This window comes from Antedon mediterranea, chromosome 7 (assembly GCF_964355755.1).
Source record: "Antedon mediterranea chromosome 7, ecAntMedi1.1, whole genome shotgun sequence".
Classification (NCBI taxonomy): Eukaryota; Metazoa; Echinodermata; class Crinoidea; order Comatulida; family Antedonidae; genus Antedon; species Antedon mediterranea.
In genome coordinates this window covers 27,465,042-27,490,382 of record NC_092676.1, presented here as the reverse complement: position 1 = coordinate 27,490,382, position 25,341 = coordinate 27,465,042, and the positions used below count along the sequence as shown (strand labels likewise).

The following is a 25,341-nucleotide window of genomic DNA, read 5'->3' as shown; positions in this document are numbered from 1 at the left end:
AAATATTGATTGAATCTGGGATTGAACCAAATACTTTGAAAGGGGAATGGGTCATGCCAACCACCAAAACCACAATGCCATTTTTCATTGCTTTTTAACAAACCAAATAACTGTGAAGAAGAAGCTTTTATTTATGAATTTTATGGACGAATAAAAGTTATCAGTTCTTGTGTTCAAATTGTATGCTAGTCTTAAATGTCATAATCTACCAAACAAAGGTCACAATAGGTTTGAGGTCACAAATGTCAACCACTTTAATTCTTGTTGAACTTTAGGCACAGTTTCATAACAATTTCAAACTTAAGCTCTGTCTACACTTATCAAACTCAATGTGACAAAAAATACATGGACATGATATCATATCACTAACATAATTATTTGGACATATCACTACCATATTTGGGCACATCACACTTTCTTTGTCAAACTATAGTTTGATAGTGTAGACAGAACCTTAGAAGAAGCTATGGTATGAAAAACTGGGTTCTTTTGAGCGTACATGAGCCAGATGTGTAACACTGGACCTCCAGTCTTCAACTTTGGTCGAACAGATCCTGTGTACAGTACATAATTTGGCTATAGGTTGCGGTGTCCTCGTTTTAATCCCAAAGTCAACTCGACAAAACAAGAAGCGTTGTTTAAATAATCAAGTGGACTCCTTACAGTCAGGAATCTTCCATTTGCAGTGTGAAAACCATCGTCCTTTTTCCTTTCACTATCACAACCTAATTTGTAACCTAAAGCACCAGGCTAATCCGTGTGACAATTACCACTTGACATAAAAAAGGATATTAAGCTCATAAAAGTACTCCGACGATTTATATTGGAATGCAATCTGTGTATAATTGTTGAGTACAATGTGTGCAAATTATCAGTTATTATAATGCGAACCTGACTAAAAGTACTATGCTAACTACAACATACAGTGTACTACTAGTGTTATAACAGAGTACATGCACTGTCCATAGCACATTAGAGTACTTTGCAATCACTTAGTGTTATCAGTACAGTTGAGTACACAGTGTTATCAGTACAGTACACTAGTGTTTTTATACAGTACAGGGCCGTAGCCAGGATCTGTCAAGGGGGGGTTCGGACACTAAATATTTGGGTCAAATGCAGGGACCAAACATTTATTTTTCAGGTTAAAATCGGCAATTCATTTGCAGCTTTTAGAAATTTACAGACACGTATCACTAGTTGACGCTCATACAGAGAAGAAGGTTCACGAACAAGTTTACGAATTTTTCAATTTACAAACAACTTTTTGTACTGTGGGGCACGTATTTAGAAGATATTTGGAGATGAGGGTGAGGTATTGGGCATGTCAGGGATGGGGGTTCGCAGTTGGTTAAGGGGGGTTCGCTGTAAAGGGGGGGGGTTCGCCCGAACCATAAAAACCCCCCCTGGCTACGGACCTGCAGTACAGTACACTAGTGTTATACAGTACAGTACACTAGTGTTATACAGTACAGTACACTAGTGCTATACAGTACAAAAGTACACTAGTGCTATACAGTACAAAAGTACACTAGTGCTATACGGTACAAAAGTACACTAGTGCTATACAGTACAGTACTCACTAGTGTTATACAGTACAGTACACTAGTGTTATACAGTACAGTACACTAGTGTTATACAGTATAGTACACTAGTGTTATACAGTACAGTACACTAGTGTTATACAGTACAGTACACTAGTGTTATACAGTACAGTACACTAGTGTTATACAGTACAGTACACTAGTGTTATACAGTACAGTACACTAGTGTTATACAGTAAAGTACAGTTACACTAGTGTTACACAGTACAGTACACTAGTGTTATACAGTACAGTACAGTTACAATAATGTTACACAGTACAGTACACTAGTGCTATACAGTACAAAAGTACACTAGTGTTATACAGTACAGTACACTAGTGTTATACAGGCTTACAGTATGAGAGTACACTAGTGTTATACAGTACAGTGTAGAGTACACCAGTGTTAAATGCAGTTGACATGACAGTAGAGTACATAACACCCTAGTGTTCAGTCTACTAAATGTTATTATGGAGTATGGACTAGTGTCATATGTAAGATTTCCATTGCTGACACATCACCTTGAAACGAGAAAGAGGATTGTGCGCCAGGTGTGTTCATAGTATTATTAACAGTTTAAAGACATCACATTACATAATTATGAATAATTATCTAAACTAAATAACCTATAGCATCTACTATCTAACTGCAACTGCAAGTAGACTGCTGTCTTGGTGACCAAATTACAAAGGTCAAAGGTGAATGATCTTTGAGGAAATTAAACAAATCTAACAGCATATTTATAGTTTAAAGCAATGTTTCCTGTCACAACACTGAAAACAGAAACTATTTCAATTTAAAACTGCTCAAGTCTACAAAGGTCATAATTGAAGCTAATGAGTTGTATGTTGTTACATGGCAAATGTCATGACTTCTTAGCGTACTAAATACGGTTGATGCAGGGAGTACATTACTCCCTGGTTGTTGAATGAATTCACACTCCAATAAAGCAATAGTTTGGAATGAATGAAAATGGCATGGTATACAATAAATGCATGCAAAGGTCAATAGGGTTCACATTGAACTTTATGTCCCATTGAACTTTATGTCCCATTGAAATGGCCTGTCTACAGTACATGCCAATCTATGGGAATAAATTTGTGATGGTTACAGTACTTGAAAAAAATACCATATGTGTTGCTCTTGTAAAAAAGTTAAAACATTTTATACTTTCTTAATGAACATAGTTGTAGCTTTGTGGTTAAAATATCCAGGGTCCTGGGTTCAAATCCAGTCAGAAGTCATAATTTTTTCTCATGACAAAAACATTTACTAACATTAATTAGGCTCAATTAATAAACACTTACCCCTCAATAAGGCGATGCACTGTGCTATTGTACAGACTCTCCTGGGTACTGTCCATGTTGAACACACTGTCGTAGGTAAACATACGTTCTGGTCCAAGCACAACCTGCTCCAGCCCAGGGGTGACGGAGATGCACACACGACACATACCAATCTTTTCTTTTGCCAGCTGAGGCCGAATTCTGAAAATAAAAAATAAACGTTATTAGACATTGTGTTTTCAGTTTGGGTTTAACAGAAATGGTAAATTCTGACGTGAACTACATGTCCTTTATTGCGTCAACATACAGTTAGCTTGTTTATAAATAATATACTGAGAGCTGGGATGTTGCAATATTAATGTTTAAATACTAATTAACATAATTTCAATTTTCATACTGGTATTCTACCATTTAATAACTAATATGCATACAATTCTTTACGTCAAACCAGTAATAAATATGTATGTGTGCTATGTTTCGACTTGTTATCAACGAATCTTCATCTGGCAATAAATTGTACAAATTATAAAAACAGATTTCGAACTAATATGCAATCATCTACTGTATACAGTATTAAACTTCATTTCTATTTTTAGAGAAAATTTCTGCCAGTGTAGCAAGCATAGCCAAATGCTACACAAAACTATGGTACATTTTTTCTACACATTCATAAAAGTAATATTAGCCTAAAACGCAGTACAAAACTATGTTTTCTACCCCAAATTCAAATAGTTGCCGACTCAATTGTTAATGAAAATGTTTCCTATTTTTATTCCATAAACTGTATCGGAATAAATTGGTAAAAAAAATTCTTCTTCTCATCAATGTTTTCCTATAATATTATTGTCTCAATTGTTAATGACAATTTGGTCTATGTTTTTTCCATAAACTGTATTGGAATAAACTCTTTTCATCAATGTTTTTCATCTATGTTATTGTTTATCAAAGTGTGAGCAATTAGGGAAGTCTGTCATACAAGAAGCAAGGCAGCCACACTTCACTGTTTTTCCAACCACCACATGTTTGAAACATAATTCAACAGACACCCATCATATGTTATTATAAAGAATGAATGACATTTCAGTGACCTTTTAAATGGTTTAATGTCACAACTGGTTATGATGCAAATTATTTGTAATACATTACAGTACATTTAAAATCTATGAGGATAGGCTAATTTATATATTTATACAGTCCACCAAAAATTGTTTGAAATTTTGTTTTCAAAATACTGTATACAGGATTTATTGTAATTAAACATGCTCTATAGACTGTAATTTCAAAATAGATAAAATAATAATATTAAACAGTTTCAAATTGTTAATTTTTTAGTAATAAATCCTCAATAAATCATAGTACTTGATATCAACTGTATTGTTACTAGATTTAAACAATTGATTTATAAATTGTAATTGCTATAATAAACATTTCATCACCAATTAAAAATATAAACAGATCTCTTGATCTAGATGACAGATGCTAAGAAGTAAACTGACTTCACACAAGATGTTAAGAAGCAAACTGACTTCACACAAGATGCAAAGAAGTATTAGTTCTTCCTTTGAACTCTAATCCGGCAGGCGTTATAAAGTGAATCTTTCCTCTGGACGACGTGCTATCAATTGCCAACGGAAACTGATTCAGGGTTAATAACAGTTTCTGAAGTTCAAACCTATTGTTGTGTTTTTATCAAATCATTGTATTAAACTAGAGAAGAGTCATCAACAACAAACAGCCTACATTTTTTTTTTACAATTTGAATTTAATAATAATTGTCATACTATGCAAAAAAAATTTCGCTAATGACTGATTAAAAGCCACATACATTTTTTTAAAGTTTTTTTTTGTTTGTTACGTGTACACAATGCAGAATTGACATCAATTATAATTAATGTTTGTTTGTATTTGTTGCCAAAGGTTGAAATAAAAATTAATTTAAACATTGGCACAAAATATGTTTCGGCCTCAGATTGATTTGATATCGAGCATCGCAGGTGCTATAGACACTATGCAGGAGGAATAGACAATCATTTTAATTAATAATATGTTGATTTATACATGACAGTGGGTATATTTACCACACAGCTGGATTCTAAGGCGAGATAACAAAGTTCACTGTCGATAATTGACATAAGCTAATCATAGGTGTTCATAATATCCAGGATAATCCAGTTCAAAAGGATTTACTGAATTCTGTACCATGGGATTAAACATAAAATCAACGATTGTTATAACTGTCTAACTTTAAAATCAATTAAAATGATTGAATTTTACTTAGGATGCTAAACTGGCTGTAATAAAAAATATGGCATCAACAAATATTTTGTTGGTAATGACTTCAAAGCATCGTTGAAAGAAAAGATTTAATCCATGAAATAAATCCAAATTAACCCTATGTTGTACCATTTATGGAAGTGTTTGCTTTTGTGGTGAGTAAAATGATAGAGAAATGATAGAGGTATGAGACAGGATTCAAACCCGTGACCTTGGGACTGTTAGGCAGTTAACTCCATTTCTCATAATTTGAAAAGCGAAATGTCGATACAGTATAGAAGGACCACTAAAGTAGGAGAAGGACAACATCTTCGTAATTCCAACCTCTTATTTGAACGAATCTTTATTTCGTAAACAGAATCTAGCGGGTTTAGATTATGACGTAGCATTCGGGCAGACCTGCGGCAAATTGATACTTCCTACTCGCTGACATAACAACATCCCTCAGGAATTAAACCTTATGTAATTTGCATCACTAATCCAGGTGGTTCGCATTTATTCACAGTCTGTTTCTAAAAGGCAAACAGCCACAACTTGACAAGGAAGCCTCCTGCAACAAAATCAACTTTCATTCATAATTTATTGGATAGATTTATGCCACATTACCTTCACAATATCAAGCAAAATATTAAATTACTAATAATATTAAATGTGCATTGATAATGCCGTAATGTTATTGAAAATAATAATTTAATAAATCCTAAATTTAAATAGCACCTGATGTAGTGAAACTTCTAATATCTGATAACCTTTAAAATATTTTCAAATATATTCTTTTAAAAATATTTAAATTTTTTTTTAATACCAAATTTAAAAATAAATATGGTAAGTTTGTTTTGTGTATACAATACTGTAATAACATTTTTTTTAAATTAATTACTGAATCCGAAAAAAATACTGATTTTGACAAATGACATTTTACCCAATTTGACAAAATGATTTAAAACAATAACATCCTTTTTTCCTAATAACCAATTGTGACTAAGACGACGTGAATTAGGTCAGTAAGTACGTTTACAACCACGCCTCAACATGATACAGGAAGACGACAACTAGAATAAATTAATTAATGTTGTGATTATCTAATTGTGCGGTAATGTTCCTAAAAGTGGGAGACACTGGGAATGAACATAACAATGATCATGCTTTGTGAGTGATCTGATTTTAATTTAACTGTATTTTAAAAGGATTTATTTATTTATTAAGAGGGTAAAAATAAACTTTGCCAAATGACAGTTTTATACCAGCTTAAATTAATAATTGGAATACAGGAACAGATATTACTTTATATGATTTGTGTTTTATGGTGTCTGCTGCATAGCGATTACAGATCAAGGATTTTTCGTGAGGAATAATCGTAATCAAAGAAGTCACGTTTTAGGAATTGTCAATAAACAGTTACCTATTCACAAATTATCTTATTTTAACCCCTTTCCTTACCACACAGCTCTGTCTACTACACCATCAAAACTAGTTTGACAAAAAAAATGGTGATGTGTCAAAATATGGTAGTGATATGCCCAAATAAGGTAGTGCTATGACATCATCATATCCAATATGGGCACATCACATTTACATAAAATGTTATAGTGTAGACAGTGCTTTAGGAATGAACAATAAACACAACAGTTGCCTATTCACAAACATCAGTGATGAACTATCTTATTTAAAACAGCACATTCTTAGCTCTCATACCACCCTCAATAATAATAAACTCTCTCTAAAAATAATCACTTTCATGATGGTGATGCCCATTTATGGTATGATGATGCCCAATTATGGTAGTCAGTTTGCAGCAAGTGGTTGGTGAAATGAGGCATAAACAAGAGGAGGTATAGAACAATAGAGAAACAGGTTCAAAATACAAAAGAATAACAAATACTTAGCACAATATCATTGTATTAATACCACCATACTATAATACACAGTTGCCAACCGCTTTGTGCCTCAAAGGCTTTACTAATTCCCGTTTATTATTTATTAATCTTAATCGCTAATAAATTAAATATGGTGAAGACCTGGGAAAATTACATGAATCTCATCCGCACCTTTCAGTGCAGGATTTTGAACTTCATCACAAGATCTTTTTTTTTCATCAGGTCATAAGTATATGATTATGACACAGCCTATATAGCTATTCCTCCCTACAGTAGATTCTCAACGCGTACATTTTAAATTAAAATCTGGCAACAAGTCATATTTTACAAAATATATTTATAATGAAAAGCAAAGAATGAAAATATTGCCATTTTATTTTTTTTAAATGTCCTTCTTGTATAATTTTTCGTTAAAAAACATTTTTATTTAGTTTAGGGGCGAAACCAAGAAGCATGTCATATGTCAAAGTTGATTTTAACAATTTCATCTGTAGACTATTTTGGTTGTCAAAATTTCCTGAAAAAAAAAGTATTTTCAAAATATGGGATATTTACCGGACAGCGACGGACACTGCGTTATCATCTTCTGCCATTTTGTCTGAATTATCCTCGTCTGTTTGTCTGTCTGGCGTCTTAATCAAGCTCAATACTGAATATCCTCCTGTAATTAAAATATATTTTAAAATAATTTTTCTACAGTATTTCAATTATAATAAAAAATAAGTTTACATAGGCCTAACTCATGGAGATTGAACTGGTACAGCTGCACAATTTATTAAAAGCACACATGTTGAGCTGTACAATGAAAGAGCCAGGCCAGGCCTACACACTGTACTTCCTATAAACCTATATTGTTATCCACAGGTGGTTGGATATTTAAAACTGATTCCAGGTGTTATGCTAGCCTACAAAGACTTTCTTCAATGTGTACAAGTAAATGTAGGCCTACGTTCTGATGGTCAATTTAGGAAATAATAAGGTCATAATAAATGTTATTACTTAGGCCTATAGTATGTGATTGTAAATAAACAATTGAAAACACTGTTTTACCATAGTTTTAACTCTAGTTAGGCCTATTGATAGGCTGCCGCTAGTAAGTAGTGGCAGAGAGAGCTAGGCTTAGGCTAAGCCCATCTAGTTTTTAATTAAACAGCAGTTTGTTTAAAAACAGTGCCGAAAAAAAACACAACCACTGTGCTCCTACCAAATCTAATCAAACATTAAATAAATAATTGAAGTAAAACCTACTTCCTGCATTAAATCATACACTCTATTTGGAGAACAATAATCCCATTCTATTTAGTAAGATGAAAAACTAGGCGGCCTGTTTTTCTCATTGCCTGTCATTTCGTACCAGCCACACTTTGAACGTCTCTTCCGCGAATGTACTGACTGTTGATCAAGGCTCTCACACGCGTAAAAAACCAATACAAACCATCCCGTCTCAAATAGATGGCGCTATTCATATTTCTTAAATCATCATAAGCGCATACAAATATAACATTTTTAAAATCTATATTTTGAGTACTTTTTTTAGGAAAATTAGCCACAATGTGAACTTTTTTAGTACTAAGTATGTGCTAAAATTGCTCTTGCAGAGGCTAAAGAAAACTACGGTAAACATTTTTTTGTCAATCAATTGCTTTTATTGCAAATCCAATATTTTGAATAGAAGAGTTGTGTACTTATTGTAGAAACTTAAATGGCAATTTTACTTAATAACAATTTATTTTAACATTCAATTTGCTTCTCTTTCACTTCATTCAACTTTACAAAGGCAAAACATAAGATAAATAAAACACTCTTAATAAATAATAACAATTGAGAATATGATATGAGAAACGCCATTATCGTTAATTATTAAAAGTAAACATAAAGTTAATAATAATATGCACTATTTTCTGCCGAGTCTTAGCAGAGATACATAAACATTCTGCACACATAAGTTTCTGAGCATGTGCAGAAATATTCTAATGATACAAAAGACAATTATTGATGGTACAATGTGTCTATATAGGTAATATATAATACTACATATTATTGAATATACTGTACACATTTCATAAATGAAGGATAAGCAACAAGTTGTTGTCAGTGTGGTGCTACTTATCTCCTTCACACCGCCTAGTATAACACCTCAGTTCACACGCACTAGACCCCACACCGTACAAAACACTGGTGTTAACACCCAGGTGTTAACACTCAGCTGTTCACACGCACCGGACCCAACACCAAACAAAACACCGGTGTTAACACCCAGCTGTTCACAAACACTTGACTCTACACCATACAAAACGCTGGTATAAACTTCAGAATTTTACTAGGCGATATGAAAGGGGTAATAATACACTGCAATAAAACTTTAATTATTAATTCACAGTTGGAAAGTTGCCTTAGTCAATCATTTATGCCTTTTTATCATTACTTAATGTATGCAAATTTATGCATATTTTAATTTACATGATTGCATTTGGCGAAAAGAATATATTTTCTATAAGATATATATATTTAATTTTAGGCACTAATGTTTTCTAGACTGGCGTTGGTAAATATAAAATAAAAATTACAAATGGAATGAGAATGGTTTGGCCCCTGACATGTAATATTGAAAGGTTAGGTAAGCTTAAAAATAAAAAAGTCTTAAGGCCAATTTACATAGACGATCGGTAATGGTAAGCGATAAACTGCGTGCTTGTCCTACGTAGATTCTGTATCTATCCTGAGCAGGTTTTTGCTCAACCGCCCGCCTACTCCGCGTTTTGTGTAAAATGGTCATACAAATTAACATAGATTCTATTTTTTCCAATTACTGTTCACAGTATGTGTAAATTGGCCTTTAGTCAAGACGGTAGGACTTCACCATCAAATGAAAAGACAATCACAAAACTATCTATAAATTCCCCAAGTACTGATACATGTTTTTTTTTCTTATAAAGATTTGATATATAAAATTATTTATTACATTTGTTTTTAATAATTCTATTTCATTTGTTCAACTGTAATATTAAATATATAATTCTATTCTAGGAAATATTGAGAATATTTATCTCTCTAATTAAGGACCATTTATGTAAAGCTCTGTCAAACTTGTTATGACAAAAAAATGTGATGTGCCCATATATGGACATGATGATGTCATATCACTACCAAATCTAAGCATATCACTACCATTTTAGGCACATTGCACTTTTTTGATAGTGTGGACAGAGGTGCAATAAATCATTAAATATAGATGATTCTAAATAGGGGTCAGTAATATTTAATACAAATGAATTTGTGGTCAAAGTTTGAATCAAAATATTTTGAAATAAAAAACAGGAAAAGGAAAAATTCTGTAAAAACTCCAAAACTGAGGTTTTTATTTTGGAAATTTGTATAAAAAAAATAACCATGTACAAAGATATTTTAAAGAACACAAATTAGACTGAAAAAAAGTTAGTCTATACTTACTACTGTACTTTCCGATTGGCATATAATACACATGTATAAATTGATTGTCTTTATAGATTAAATATACTCTGGTAACCAAGGTGACAGTTTATTGAAGAATATAAAGCTTTTGTCGTCATAGAAACTCAACCCCATAGTTACACAATAAAAAGCTGTTCTATAGTCATTTACAATATATACAAAAATATTTTATGAAATTACTCATGCTTTGGTTTTCTTGTCACCAAGAACCTGATTATTAAACTAATTATTAGTTTATTATTAGTCATTACAAAATGAGAATAATGAGTTAAGTTTGTACCATATGCAGTGCTATACAGACTGGTACTTTATCGTAACCCTGAAGGCCGCAATATAACAGGCAGCAACATATATCTCTAGCAATTAGCCACAGTCCTAGAAGGCAACAACATTTAACTAACAGGCCACAATATATTGTAGCCCCAGCAATCCACAATATGCCTTGGCCCTTACAGGTAATGGCATAGCATATCCCAGACAAGAGACACAATATATCGTATCCGTAACAATACCTATATAGGTAATAAATGACATAGCATATCCCAGACAAGAGACACAATATATTGTATCCGTAACAATACCTATATAGGTAATAAATGACATAGCATATCCCTGATAGGAGAGACAAATTATATTGTACACTCAACAACTGGCAAAATCTCTTAGCTTTTACGGGCACCACAGCTCTTTCATGTATCTAAAGATATTTAAAAACCTTAATAAGGTATTTAACAGCCCTAATATGGTATTCAACAACCCTAATAAGGTATTTAAAAAAATCAAACCAAAATCTAATAAGGTATTTAAAAACCAAAATATGTACATCTATAAACTAATAGATGAATTCATACATTTAATATCTACATATAAAAAAAAATCCTCAATGTATTCTTAAATAATAAAACAAAAATTAAAATTTGTTTGCGACATAATTAAAATTTGATTTATACTGAGTATAAATGATTATATATTTATTTGTATTTCAAGCAATGGAAGGAAAATTATCTGGGATAATCAAAATAATGGTCCATAATATATTAATATTTACGAAATGAATGTAGAAATGAGTTTATTATTTATATTATTATCAGTTTTTGTCGTACACCAATTTCCTCATTCTGTCAATTTCAACTTGCATGTTCATACGTAGTTTCTTCTCTTCGTCGACTTCTTCCATCAACGATTTCATTTCTTTTTTAAAATCTGCTCGCATACTGGACATCAAATCTTTGAGCGCTTTCGTTTCTTTTTTCATTGTTTCTTTTAAAGACCTAATTTCATTTTTCAATTCCTGCTCGTTTGACGTATCCGACGTTGCTTCGTGATCTCGCGCCGAACTACGCACTTCTCGGTAAGGCGGTTCTTCATGCTGCTTCTCCGGCTGGGATGGTGCGACGGTTGCGGTTTTGCTCTTAGGGGTTGGAGGCAGTGTTAAATCCTCAGATAACTGTAAAGATAAAAGTACAAATATTACTATCTATGATTGTTGCTTCTTTTAACAAAATAATCCCCAATGACCTATAGATTAGTATATATTATTAATAATAATTAATAATCTGTGGAATGAAAACATTGAATATTAATAATGATTACAGAAAGATGTATTTTGTTTATGCTTTTATGTAATGAGAATCACACTGTTAAAATGGAAAACAATTATGTTTGGTTCCCACTAGATTTGCAACACAAGGATGTAACTCAACGTAAGTGAGTTGACCAATCACAAGCGATGGATTATTCAAACTGTTGCTTGTCATTGGTCAACACGATTGTGTTGCGTTTACGTCCTTGCGTTGCGTCCTAGTGGGAACCAAGCTTTAATACATGCCATGGCTGACGAAAGTTTAAAAGTGGATGAGAATTGGTCTTGACTTGTTGCATTTAACTACTGCACTGCGCAACGTACGATATTAAAAACTAATCTAAAAAAATGTGCACCCAACACAAAATAAATTCTGTGGTGAAAAGGAACAAACTTATAATGAACAAACATACTACTAAGCTATTAGATGATTTATTGCTGTACCCTTCTAATAATATCTGCTGTTCTGTTGTTGGTATTTCATTTACTTACAGAATTGAATTACCATATGGTTGAATGGTCAAGAATACTGTCTGAAACTGTGTACAAAGTGTTAGTGTATGTGTTTTCATAATGTTACGAGATATAAACACTATGAATTTACTATTCAATATAATTGTATTATAATATTATATTCAAACATGGACACAGCAATATTTGTATAGTATACTGTAGTTGCATGACTATACTGTCTGAAAATTAATGTTATAATGCTTTAACATATAAACACTATAGTACTGTATATATTCTTTAATCATATTGGGTGATATTGTTTCAAATTGTGCACACAGTGTTATTATGATATGATGTAAACACAATGAAATGACTTTATATGGACACACTGCTACCTCGGCTTTTTTCCTCCTGTCAGGCGGTACAGGCACTGGACGCTTGAACGGGTTTGTTGCTTTTGTGCGTATTTCTTCTTGCCATGGTGGCGCTGTACTACTCTCGTCATCGTCTTTCACCACGCTTAGTCTTGCTATTGTGTTTGATCGTTTAGCCTGAAATTTAGTTTCGTTCTTCGGAAAACCAAAAATAAATATTTGTACAAAACTAAACATATAAAGCTTTGTCTACAGTATCAAACATTGTGCGATGTGGCCAAATATGGTAGTGATATGCCCAAATATGGTAGTATATGACATCATCATGTCCATATATGGGCACATCATATTTTGTTGTCACATAAAGTTTGATAGTGTAGACAGAGCTTTATAATTTGTTTTATACAATCATATATGAGAAACTTATGTCACTTTATATCCGTGTGTGAAATGGACGTTACTTCAACCCTTGATTATGTGTATAAAGATGGGTTATGGTTCCTGTATATCATAATGAAACCTCACTTATGGAACTGAAATCATATGTGAACATGATGTCACTTTCTGACATGAAAATGTAATGTCACTCACAAACAGGGGGAGGGGGGACGTTTCATTTTTACAATGTGTCACATGACTATGCAGGAGTGGAGTGAAAAATCCATTATGCTCACGACCCGGCGCATGGGAATATAATTCTGAGCGTCTGCAGAAATCCTTTTGTAATCGATAGATATGTAGCCGAGTATTGCGTAAATGAACACCTCATTTTGTCACCAACATAATGTCACTTATGAAGAATTGATGTCAATGTAAAAGTGAGTTGAATGACACACATCAAGGAAAATATCTGTATTTTTAGATTAAAACCAATGAATGTGTCAAGAAACAGTGTAGAGCTCTGTCTACACTATCAAACTAGTTTGACAAAAAAAGTGTGGTAGTGGTATACCCAAATATGGTAGTGATATGACATCATCATGTCCATGTATGGGCACATCACATTTTTTTTTGTCACATAAAGTTTGATAGTGTGGACAGAGCTTTAGAAAGAATGACATGTTAAGATGTAATGGATTGTAGATGATTTGTACCTCAGATGTCATTCTCTCTGACGGTACAGGTACTGGCCGCTTGAATGGGTTTTTGGGTTTTGTGCGTATTTCTTGTTTCCACTGCGGTGTTGTACAACTCTCGTCATCGTCATCTTTTACGGTACTTAACCTTGCTATTGTGTTAGCTCGTTTTGGCTAAAATCAATGTCCGCACACAATCAAAGAAGCGTTTTATTCAAAGTGAAGTAGTTTTGATTTTAGTTTCAATTATAAATTTTAAAGAGAAAATAAGATGACTTCATTATTGAGACAATTGATTATATGAAACTGTTATGTAAACCAACATATTACTTCTGAAACCTAATCAGTTTTACTAAACAAAACTTAAATTATATAAATATTTATTCATTACAAACAGAATGATTAAGAATTTTACTGAAATGTCTGCTGTTGTTAGCAAGAATAGCATATAACAAATACACAGAGAGTATTTTGACCAATCACAGACATTATGGGCAATGAGCATGTGCAGAATGTTTGATATACACCCAATAGCTTTATAGTCTACAGCTGTGTTGCACCATTAGCCTTCATTATTTTACTGAAATATCTGCTGTTATTAGCAAGAAGGGCATATAAATACACAGAGTATTTTGACCAATCACAGACACTATGGGCAATGAGCATGTGCAGAAAGTTTGTTACACCAAATAACTTCATATAGTCAACAGCTGTGTTGCACCCTTAGCCTTCAATATTTTACTACTTTTGTAGAGTTTCTTTAAAAATGAGAAAAAACAAATGTTAAACTTACTCCTTCTAGGTTCTTTACGCCATATACCGATGGTGGCCGTTTGCTTGGCGTCTTTGGTCTCGACAAGTTTGGATGTATAAGTTTATTATTTGATTTAATATCATCAAACGGCAATTCTGAAAACAAAATTACAATATTTCTTAACATAATAAAGTTAGTTTTTGTTTGTTAATCTAAGCATTAAGGTTAACTTACACTATACCAAAAGCCAACAGTATTCATTTGAAAGCAGACAAGAATATTAAGTTATCTTGTTTGAGAGAGCGCAATGTTTGAGCATGAGAGAGCGCCATGATTGAGCATAAGAGGACGCCATGTTTGAGAGAGCGCCATGCCATCTTTAAGAATACCTGAACTATGACTCAATCCAACTAATTTCTTCTCCGATTCTTTCGTAGGATGTGCCGGTACGGGTTTTGCCGCTGCTGGTTTGTTCTTTATTGGTGGCGGTTTCCTCGCAACCTGTTAATGGATAACCAAGTGATTATACATCCTACTAAACATAGTACAATTTCACACTTTATTGATTATTTAGAAAATGCAATAATTTTCGCCATGGAATACATTTTGTTTATTTGTATACTTGAATATATAGTAAATAAATGAAAGGCAAGGTAAAAATTATGTCAGGGAACTGATGCAGTGAAAGTGAAGATTTTGCAATTTTATTTTTTTTATTTTAACTTTATTTCAAGATTCAAGTCAAGATGACGGTGTTGACTGGATAGTAATTGGTAATGTTTACGTAGTGATTTCAAAAGAATTGAATGTGCAGCGCAATGATGATAATAATATTGATAATGATTATGTCTTTTTCAATGGTTTATTTTAAATGCAGTCTTTGTAAAGCTCTGTCTACACTATCAAACTAGTTTGACAAAAAAAGTGATATGTCCAAATAATGGTAGTGATATGACATCATAATGTCCATATATGGGCACATCACAATTTTGTGTCACATAAAGTTTGATAGTGTAGATAGAGCTTAAAGCCCTGTCTACAATATCAAATTTTGTGACAAAAAATTGTGATGTGCCCAAATATGGTAGTTATATGCCCAAATATGGTAGTGATGACATCATCATGTATATATATTATGTGCACATCATAATTTTGCCACATAAAGTTTGATAGTGACGACAGATCTTAACGTAAATATATAATAGTTCACTGTTTTGCAGGGAAGGATACTTACAACCTTAAGCGGCCTTGCTGGACTAGCTCCTGGCTTTGATACTTCCTCAGGCTTCATTGGTGGCTTCAGCGGTGACATTGGCGGTACAGAAGAATCTAACGGTGATTTGACAGGTGGAAGAGGTTTGTGTATCGAAGATTTAACTTCTATACTTGGCGGTCGATTATGAGGTTTATTTGGAGCTGTGATGCAGTAACAGCAAGTAAAAGAAAGATGCAAGCAAAAGAAAGAAAAGAAATGCAGCTATAAAATGTTAATCAAATCAAACCAAATTTTCAGCACACATGCTTTCGTTTATATATGAAATATTAATTTGGATTACATTAGATATTTCGCGCAAGATAAAAGAATAAAGCTCTGTCCACACTATCAAACTAGTATGAAAAAAAAAGTGTGATGTGGCCAAATACAGTAGTGATATGTTTAAATATGGTAGTGACATCATCATGTCCATATATGGGCATATCCCATTAAGTTTAATAGTGTAGACAGAGCTTAAGAATTATTTGGTAACTAATTAAATGCTTAGTTATTTGAAGAGCCGTGTATAGACAGTTCTGCCAACAATCATACAGGCGCCATTGCAAACTTGTGTAGCCTGGATAACAAAGTTAACAAACACCCTCTATTCACGACTCTAAAACTGTGTGGGCATTTTCAGTAGAATAAATCAATGATATTTAAATGTGTGAGAAGTTACTGCAGTAATTATGCATCTTTATGGCAGCCACATAATAATAGCAAATTCAGATATGATTTTAAAATGATTGGCATAGTGGTATACAATGATTTTAGTTGAGTTAATGTTAGTTTTTTATATTTATTTAATATTTTTCTGCCAAAATCATTACAAGCTTGCAAACTTAATACATGAATGAGGTTTTAATAAAAAAAAAAATTGTATTATAATTATAAATAAGCATCATTATCACTGTCTTGATAACAATGATAATGATGTTGCCAGAAATCTTGGTATATATATGTTTAATATCATAAGCACAAATGGTTATTATGATAATGATAATGAAAATCATTGTCATTATCATTGATGACAATCATAATCATTATCATCATAATCATATGATAATAATAGTTATCAGGCCAAAAAGTCCAAGTTTGTTTGCTGTTAATTGTCAATAAATATTTACCTTTCAAATAGTATTGCAATTATGCACTTCTTGTATTAAGTTCACACTCCTAAGTGGCCATTAAAGGTGTTTTTTACTTGATTCTATATTCATTAAACTTAAAAGCAAACAAACTGTTTGGCCTAATAACCATCAAATGTTTTCATTTCAACTAACCTGGTGGCCTTAACGGTGCCGACTCTTTTCTTGGTCGCTACAAAAAAATCATCAAAAATAAATAATCATCAAAAATAAATAATAACAAACAAAACGATAATATTATTATCTTTTCCTTCTTGAATTTAAATAAAGATTTTGAGAAGAGAATTTGACAAATTGTCACTTCGAAGGTCAGTTTCCAGGAAAACACTTACTTCTGGTTCTGGTGGAAGCGATACGACAAAGTTATCTGGAAAAACGCCCTTTTTGCCGTGACATTCTCCGTACCACCAACCGTTATCTTCAGAATCTTTGTCTAAAATTGTAACAATGTCACCCTCTTTTAACGCGAGTTCATCCTCGTTCTCTGGCTGGTAATCATAAACAACTTTTGCTTTTTCTATCGAAAAATTTTAAGTAGAAATAGTACGAAAACTATTTAATGCATTACCTCACGATTTTACATGGTATACAATAAATTTAGGACAAGCTAACAAAATTGGCCACATGAGCGATAACACTGTCTTGGAGGGGAGATCAGGAAGAAATGTTTACTTTTCGGTTATGTTCTCTCCCTTGAAGGGGAAAAGGCCTATGTTGGTTTATCCAGGTATGCCAATTACATAATAGATTTGAAAGTCTATTAAAGGTGACACATTTAAAAATACTATTTGTCACTTACCTTTTATTGGTTCAGATTTTGCTGGAGCTGGTTTTGGTGGATCTTCTACAATTTTTTCTGGCTTCAACGGTACCGCATGATTGTCAGGAATTACAGTAGATTTTTTTAATGAATTCTACTCAATTTAAAACATTAAGTTAGAAATGTAAACTATGAAGTACTAACTATAAGGAAATGGTGGGTTGTTTGGTGGTGGTTCAAATATGTTTTTTTCTTTTACTACAAATGTATTGTAAACTCAATATTAATGGTCTTTTTTTTTTCAGGTAGAAAAATACTTCATCTATTAAAGATGTATTGTTCCCCTGAAAAATAATTTTTTAATTTTTTGTTGTTGAATATGCCATTTTAATGTCACATAATAGTTATCCATGTTGACCAAAAATTGGATCTAAACAAAATTTATTTACCAGAAAAAACTGTTTTAATTTAAAGCAAAGATTGTCAAATTGGCTGCCAGGAAATTTTTCGTTGAATGTAACTATTTATTATATTATTTTATAAGTAAAACATACTTTTTTCTACGAAAGTGATTCAAAATAAGTCTGATTTAAATAATCTTCGTTTTTCATGTTTTTGGGGGACAATACATCTTTAAACATTTTGAAAGCAAACTGACTTTACACGAAAGCGTTTATAATGTAATCTATGCAGAAAAGCATTTATTCTAAATCTACTATTTTTTTAGAAAATTTTTCTAATGAAATGAAATTTTCATTTTCACTACACAAAAGCATTTGTAATCTAATCTGTGCAGAGAAACATTCTTTTTAAATCTAATCTATTTTTAGAAAATCTTTTTACAAAAAAAAAATTACTATGCAAACTCCGTCTCTCTATAAAAAAAAATAAATAACTAAAAATAATGGAAACCAATATCAAACAAAAATAAAATGAACAAGATTAAGTTAAAAAAAAAAAATGATAGAATATAGAGCTCTGTCTACACAATCAAACTTTATGCGACAAACAAATGTGATCTGCCCATATATGGACATGATGATGTCATACTATTATATTTGGGTATAATATCACTACCATATTTGGGCACATCACACTTACTTTGTAAAAATAGTTTGATAACGTAGACAGAGCTTAAAGCAACAGAACTAGGCAACAAAGAATAAATGAAACAAAAAGAAAACAAAAGTAAACCACTCACTCGTTTTTTCATCAACTCAAGATTAGGTGCACCATTTTTTACCTCGGCTGTTTTTCCAGGATCCCTTTTTCTCAATGGTTTCGCATCCTTAAATATATCGACGCCAAATCCGATCGCCCCGGGCAACTTAACAGGCTTCGTTGATTGGACACTGGCCGGTGTACTAGGTGGATCTGGAATAAACAAAATAATAAAATTGTTTATCCGTGCTAACAAGTTTAAATTCAATTCAATTTATTTTGGATTTTACAAAACAGACAATAACATATACATGACACATGCTAGACTCTGGGGACTGTCAAGCACTGGGAGGTCCCAGCCTGCTTCTCTATTACTTGATACAATATCTTGGTCACACAAAATCGGTTTTACAATGCAAAACCCAGATATTTTAAAGAAAGCAAATTAACACTACAAATTACCACTAGAACCATCGATCAATGAATTAAAACAACAAATTTAAAGATATATTGTCCCCCAAAACATGAAAAAAATAAGATTATTAAAATCAGACTTTGAATAGGCCATTTTGTAGTTTCAACAAAAAGGTTAATAACAAAACCAGAAAACTTGATGTTTTCACCTCACTAAAAAGACAAAATAAACAGTTAAATTTAACTAAAAACCCATTGACTTCTAGTTAGTTCGACTATTTTTTGCTTTAAATTACAGTTAACAAATTTTTTATCCAATTTTTTGGTCAAAGTGAATAACTATTATGTGACATTCAAAATGGCATATTCAACAAAAAAATAATTTTGTCAGGGGGAAATATATCTTGAAAATCTGCTGATTAAACATAGCCTTCAAAAATTAGAAACACAGAGTATATTTTAGGAAGAGATTGAATCAGAAATTAATTTATTTACATGTAATCAAGCAAAGTTCAGCTTGTTATCAATTAGCCTCCAGCTAGAGTTCACATATATTGAAAGGATAATTCAATTAATACGGGTCAACTAAGCATAGAAACACAAAAGGCAATATGACACAGGCATATCAAATAAAATATCATTTCTAACAACATACAAATAATATACTTTATACATATAATTAGAAAGGTAAAATATAATGTTTACTGGAACACAGTGTAACATTGTTTACTATGTCATGGAGGTATAAAATTTATACTGTATATAATTATTGCATGTACATGATAATTATATAATAATATAATTCTGTGTAGAATAGCTCACAACGGATAGAGCTCCATAAATTGATCGTGTGAGAAAATGACTTACTTATAAATTTCCTTATACACATTTACAAAAATGTATTTTGCAATATTTCAACACAACAATTTTGGTTTTCAAGATGTTATACAATGTAACCAACAACTTATTGTTCAATCCACTTTTTTTGCGAAAAAATAAAACAAGACATATTAACAAGTTTGGAAATAGGAGGTTTAACAATGGATCCCTCTAGTCTAACTCCATTTACAAATTTAGAAATAAAACAAACAAAAAACTTAACATTCTCCGAGACAACGCAAAATCTGGATTGCAGAGTTTAATCACATTTTAACTCGAAAGAAAACTTTTTGCTTCTTATACAAACCATGCTTTCTTATCACATAATGTAAATCCAATTCCACAAAAATAATATTCCAAAAAAGCACATTATTTATACCATTATTTTCGTAAAACTCATAATCTTGAGAATCTTCAAAATCTTCTCCCATTTCATCATAGTAATAGATGGAGTCCTTTATGCCTGGCCTAGACGGCAGGTTTAAACAAGAACCCGGTGAGTACGCTGCTGCAAACCTCCTCATAGCTCCGATACTGTACGTTAACTCCATATCGTCCAATCAACTACACTCAATATACTTCACACTTGCCAGATTAACTCCAATTACAAATACTCCAAGAATATATTTTATTTAATCGCTAAATGACATAAAAAAGATTTGTTTGTTCGGTGCAAAATCGGTTATCGAAGGCAGCAAGCTGCGGATTAAACGCTCGCACAATGTTCGAACGATAACTCGTGGTGTTGATTAAACGCGAAACAGAAACAAAAGTACCGCAATACGAAAGTAAGCACAGGGTTTTGTTAAAGCAGGAAACGCAATACTGTTTTGTTTGACGTTCGTTTCAGAAAACCCCAAGCTGACTTTGGCCTGATCTGTTAGCATTTCCTTTTAAGAAATCCTTCTTCGTTACAATCACAAGTATTTCAAACCTAATTAGGTAAACGATAGCTCCTGGTAAAGCCAGATAGTCGTGCAATCTAACAGTTCCTTGAGTCATGAAAGCCGGACCAATCGATTTTTTTACAAATGCAGTAATTTTTTTTTGCAGTAAATTAATATTTGACTAGATTTTTAGAATAAAAAAATCTTCACATCTTGATTTTCTTACAAGTTTTACTAAATCTAGATATTTTAATGTTTGAGAGATGATATATGACAAAGGCTTAAAGTAAAAAAAAATATACTTACTTGATGCGGTGGAACTCCCGCCAGTCGGATCAATTTTGTTAATACCTGTGGACACAAAGAGAAGCAAATAGATCAAATGAGGAATAAATGATGTGTTGATAATGAGGTCAGCAAAATAATTTTAATGAATTTCATAAATATTTATTCTTACCTTTATTTTCTGCATTTGAATCATTTTTATTGGACCCTAAATCCAAAGGCTCCTCCTCCTCTTTGATGATTGACACAAAATTTGATGGAAACATGCCCCGTCTACCGTTCAGGTAACCCTCACACCACCCTTCTTCAACAACCACTACGTCCGTAATCACATCGTTCGGTAATAGCTTCAATTCGTCTTCGTTCATGGGGACGTAGCTGTACGTCACCCGCGCCCGATTTTCTCTTGATGGTTTGTTTTCTGGAAAAGTAAACAGAAGTTTAATTTATAATCACTTTCCAATAATCATCATGATAAAATCATTATCATTATCTTCCGATTAAATTTGATTTGAGACGATTGTGTTTGTTATACTCAAGTTTGTCTATGGTATACAGCCTGAAAAGTGGGTGGAGCCTGTAGCCATGGGGAGGTCAAAGGTTAGAACAAATCCCACTTTAGACTGAAGTGCCCTTTTCACACTAGAGACTGATAGGAAATGATGGTAAAGCCTAGCTCATGTAGACTTTTCCCTTGAAAAAAGAAACCCATGTGAAAATCCTGTCTATGGACTGGGGGTCAATAAGGAGACTTACTGTATATGGGAAAAAGAAAATAAAAGCAATAGGGAAAGCAAATATCTATAAATATATCAATTGTGCTAAAATTAAGAATGTTTCATATTGTAAGGGTAAATAAATGAGGTCAGCATCTTTGAAGGGCACTGAAAATGAAAACTGCAAATTGGTAATTACAAAAACAAACCTTAAAAAATTACATTACAATTACTTCATTTCAAGATGTATAGAACCACTATCATATCACAACTGAAAATGGAATTTCAATGGATATGTTTGGACCAACCAACAATTATGTTTGTCCTATAATGCTTTAATTACCCCAAATTTACCCCAAACAGTAACAAAATATCCTCCAAATTCAAAATAAGAAATAAAATTAATTAATAAATAATAAATGGGACTTTTAGCGTATTATGCAAAGGCTAAATGCGCTTAACAAAAGAAATAAAAAGCGGAAAAACTAAGAAAAACAATTTTTTTTTAGCAGCCTTAAAATAAGCAATTGAAGTAGCCTGACGTATAGAGATGGGTAAAAAAAACAAGTTTTTAAAAAATTTAAAATCCTAACTAGAGTATAAAATCAAGAATTTGTGGTACCATAGTACTTGTCCTATCAGCATTATTTGTATACAACCTGTCCTATTGTTTTCTGTTCTGATAATGAGAATAGTTTCTCAAAACATGTCACATTTTAAAGCCTATTCATTAAATGCCTCACTATTGTTATTTTAACTGAAACATATTAACGTTGAATATTATTTGTATAAAAAGCGTTGCTCTGTATCTTGGCCTTCAATTTACTTTTACAATTTAAATTCATTTCCCGTGATTTTGTTGCCGTTCATTGTCCTCTGATAACAGCCTGAAACATGAGCACTAAAAAATGGCGATGTTTTGTAAACAAGAGAAAATTAATTTTTAGGACGAAAATTGTATTTTTTCTCTATTAGAGCCACTTTTCTATTCTATTATAAACTAATTTATGGTTACAATGATTGCAAAATTTTATTTGTCATTATTAGTTGAAAATAAAAAAATAATAACATTAATGTATGTCTAAAATAATATCAGAAAAGTGTATTATTAAGGCGATATTTTGTAAACAAGAGAAAATTATTTTTTAGGACGAAAATTGTCCTCTATTAGAGTCACTATTCTGTATTGTTTTGGAACTAAAATAAACTAATTTATGCCATTTTTACAATGATTGCCAAATTAATGTGTTCTTATTAGTTAAAAATGAAAAAAATATTGATGTACGTCTAAAAACTGTGTTAATAAGGTGAAATATTAAATAAAATCTTTAAACGGAAATCATGCATCGTGACTCTTTATTGATATCATTATTGGACAAATTCAGTTGAAAATCCCAGATATTGTAGTTGTGTGAATGTTAATATGGTGAAATTATTCTACACTGTACAACAAGCAACTTTTTAAAATGTAAACGGACATGCGGAACCAATGAAACACTGAAAAATGTGACAATTTTGTTGTACTCACTTAACCGACCTCTACCTTCGAAAAAAGAAAAGGATTTAATTAATAAAACAATATATTGTAAATTAACCCTTTCACTGCGGAGCATTATTCCCACCTCTGTGCGTAATGTATATTTAAGAAAAACATATGGTATTTTAATAAATTGCAAAAAAATACTAATTGAGATAATTGTGTAATTATTTTTGTGGTGTGTGATGGGCAAAGGGTTAGTCTACAGTTAGGTATAAAAAAAAATGTAATTTGCATATTGATGACGTCATGTGACGTCATTACAGGTATTTTGGATTTCGTGTTTTTTATCGAATCAATGATAAAAACTATATTTTCTATAAGAAATTCTTATGGAATACATTTTTCCAACTGGATATTGATAAAGATACGTATAACAAATAAAAATATAAAAAAAAATTGAATTATTTTTATTATTTTATAAAAATTATGCACAAATCAAAGTTTTGGTGCAAAATTGTGAAAATAATGACATTTCCCAAAAATTCACTATAGTACAAAACTAACTATTGTTTCAGAATTTTTTTTTTTTTGCGTGTTGTGATAAACACAATGTTGCCCTATTGGGGCTGGTAAATTTTGGTTACTTTCAAAATGGCCGCCATTACGCTACTCAAAACAACTTTCCAAGATAGAATACTAATACACTATACTATATATAATATAACTATAGAGGGCGCATGATTTTCAAGACAATAATACAGCTATAGAGGGCCGTTTTTTTTGCTGGAAAATTTTTTTAATGACTTGCAAAAATATTCAAGTTCATCGAACAAATATAGAGGGTGCTATATATTATAGGCAAATACGATTAAATCATTGTTTTGCCCATACCCGGTATTACCGGGTATACGCACTTCAACGACGTTTGTTTATACCCGGTAGTACCGGGTATACGCAGTGAAAGGGTTAAGTCAAAAAAGAGATTTTAAATTCTGTATAATACAGTAAAATTTGCATAAACTACAATAATACTATTAAATGAAGTACAGTACTGTATGTATTGAGAAGGGACAATGTGACAATTTTACTAGGTACAATTGCCTTGACATTTCTATGGAGCAGAACATTTGTCACTTCGCCAAAGCACACCTACTTTTAAATTCTAGTCTGCGAATTCTTATGAATCCTTTCTTCTAAGAATAGTAGATATGATTCATATTTATATCGCAGTACTTGGTATTCCATCTTACAATTTAATCTTAATTTTCTATTTTTATCATTTTCGAAGGGCATGCATTAAGTGAAGGTTTATACACTCCTCTCTCCGATATGGACTGTCCCGGTACTGGTAAGGAGCTAACAGTACGGTAAAAGTTTTATAAGGGAGGTAACACTCCCCATCTCTGATACTGACTGTAAAGGTATAAGTTTTATAAAGGGAGGTAACACTCCCCTCTCTGATACTGACTGTATAGGTACAAGTTTTATAAGGGAGGTAACACTCCCCTCTCTGATACTGACTGTATACGTGCAAGTTTTATAAGGGAGGTAACACTCCCCTCTCTGATACTGACTGTATACGTGCAAGTTTTATAAGGGAGGTAACACTCCCCTCTCTGATACTG

At 32.1% G+C, this 25,341-nt stretch overlaps 2 protein-coding genes across 15 annotated transcripts in view; both read right to left on the bottom strand.

Annotated features, from left to right (window-relative positions):
- The window catches only part of LOC140055150 (kinesin-like protein KIF21A), a 42,498-nt gene extending 34,109 nt beyond the window's left edge, over positions 1–8,389 (bottom strand). For all 8 annotated transcript variants that reach the window (XM_072100381.1, XM_072100377.1, XM_072100380.1 and 5 more), the window contains exons 1-3: positions 8,270–8,389; positions 7,577–7,682; positions 2,892–3,071 (exon numbers count right to left, since the gene is read on the bottom strand). In XM_072100381.1, coding sequence (XP_071956482.1) covers positions 2,892–3,071; positions 7,577–7,614 — 218 coding nt within the window. In that variant the 5' untranslated portion in view covers positions 7,615–7,682; positions 8,270–8,389. The remainder of the gene's footprint in view (positions 1–2,891; positions 3,072–7,576; positions 7,683–8,269) is intronic.
- A 1,924-nt stretch (positions 8,390–10,313) lies between these two features.
- The window catches only part of LOC140053845 (SH3 domain-containing kinase-binding protein 1-like), a 37,984-nt gene continuing 22,956 nt past the window's right edge, over positions 10,314–25,341 (bottom strand). For 3 of the 7 annotated variants that reach the window (XM_072098551.1, XM_072098554.1, XM_072098556.1), the window contains 10 exons: positions 21,693–21,941; positions 21,542–21,586; positions 19,096–19,268; positions 17,934–18,048; positions 17,467–17,651; positions 17,270–17,306; positions 15,966–16,147; positions 15,121–15,232; positions 14,771–14,886; positions 10,314–11,939 (listed from right to left, as the gene is read on the bottom strand). In XM_072098551.1, the coding sequence (XP_071954652.1) occupies positions 11,580–11,939; positions 14,771–14,886; positions 15,121–15,232; positions 15,966–16,147; positions 17,270–17,306; positions 17,467–17,651; positions 17,934–18,048; positions 19,096–19,268; positions 21,542–21,586; positions 21,693–21,941 (1,574 nt within the window). In that variant the 3' untranslated portion in view covers positions 10,314–11,579. Of the gene's footprint in view, positions 11,940–12,751; positions 13,097–14,770; positions 14,887–15,120; positions 15,233–15,965; positions 16,148–17,269; positions 17,307–17,466; positions 17,652–17,933; positions 18,049–19,095; positions 19,269–21,541; positions 21,587–21,692; positions 21,942–25,341 lie in introns of those variants that run through there. The other 4 variants (XM_072098555.1, XM_072098553.1, XM_072098552.1 and 1 more) reach the window with 4 other exon arrangements.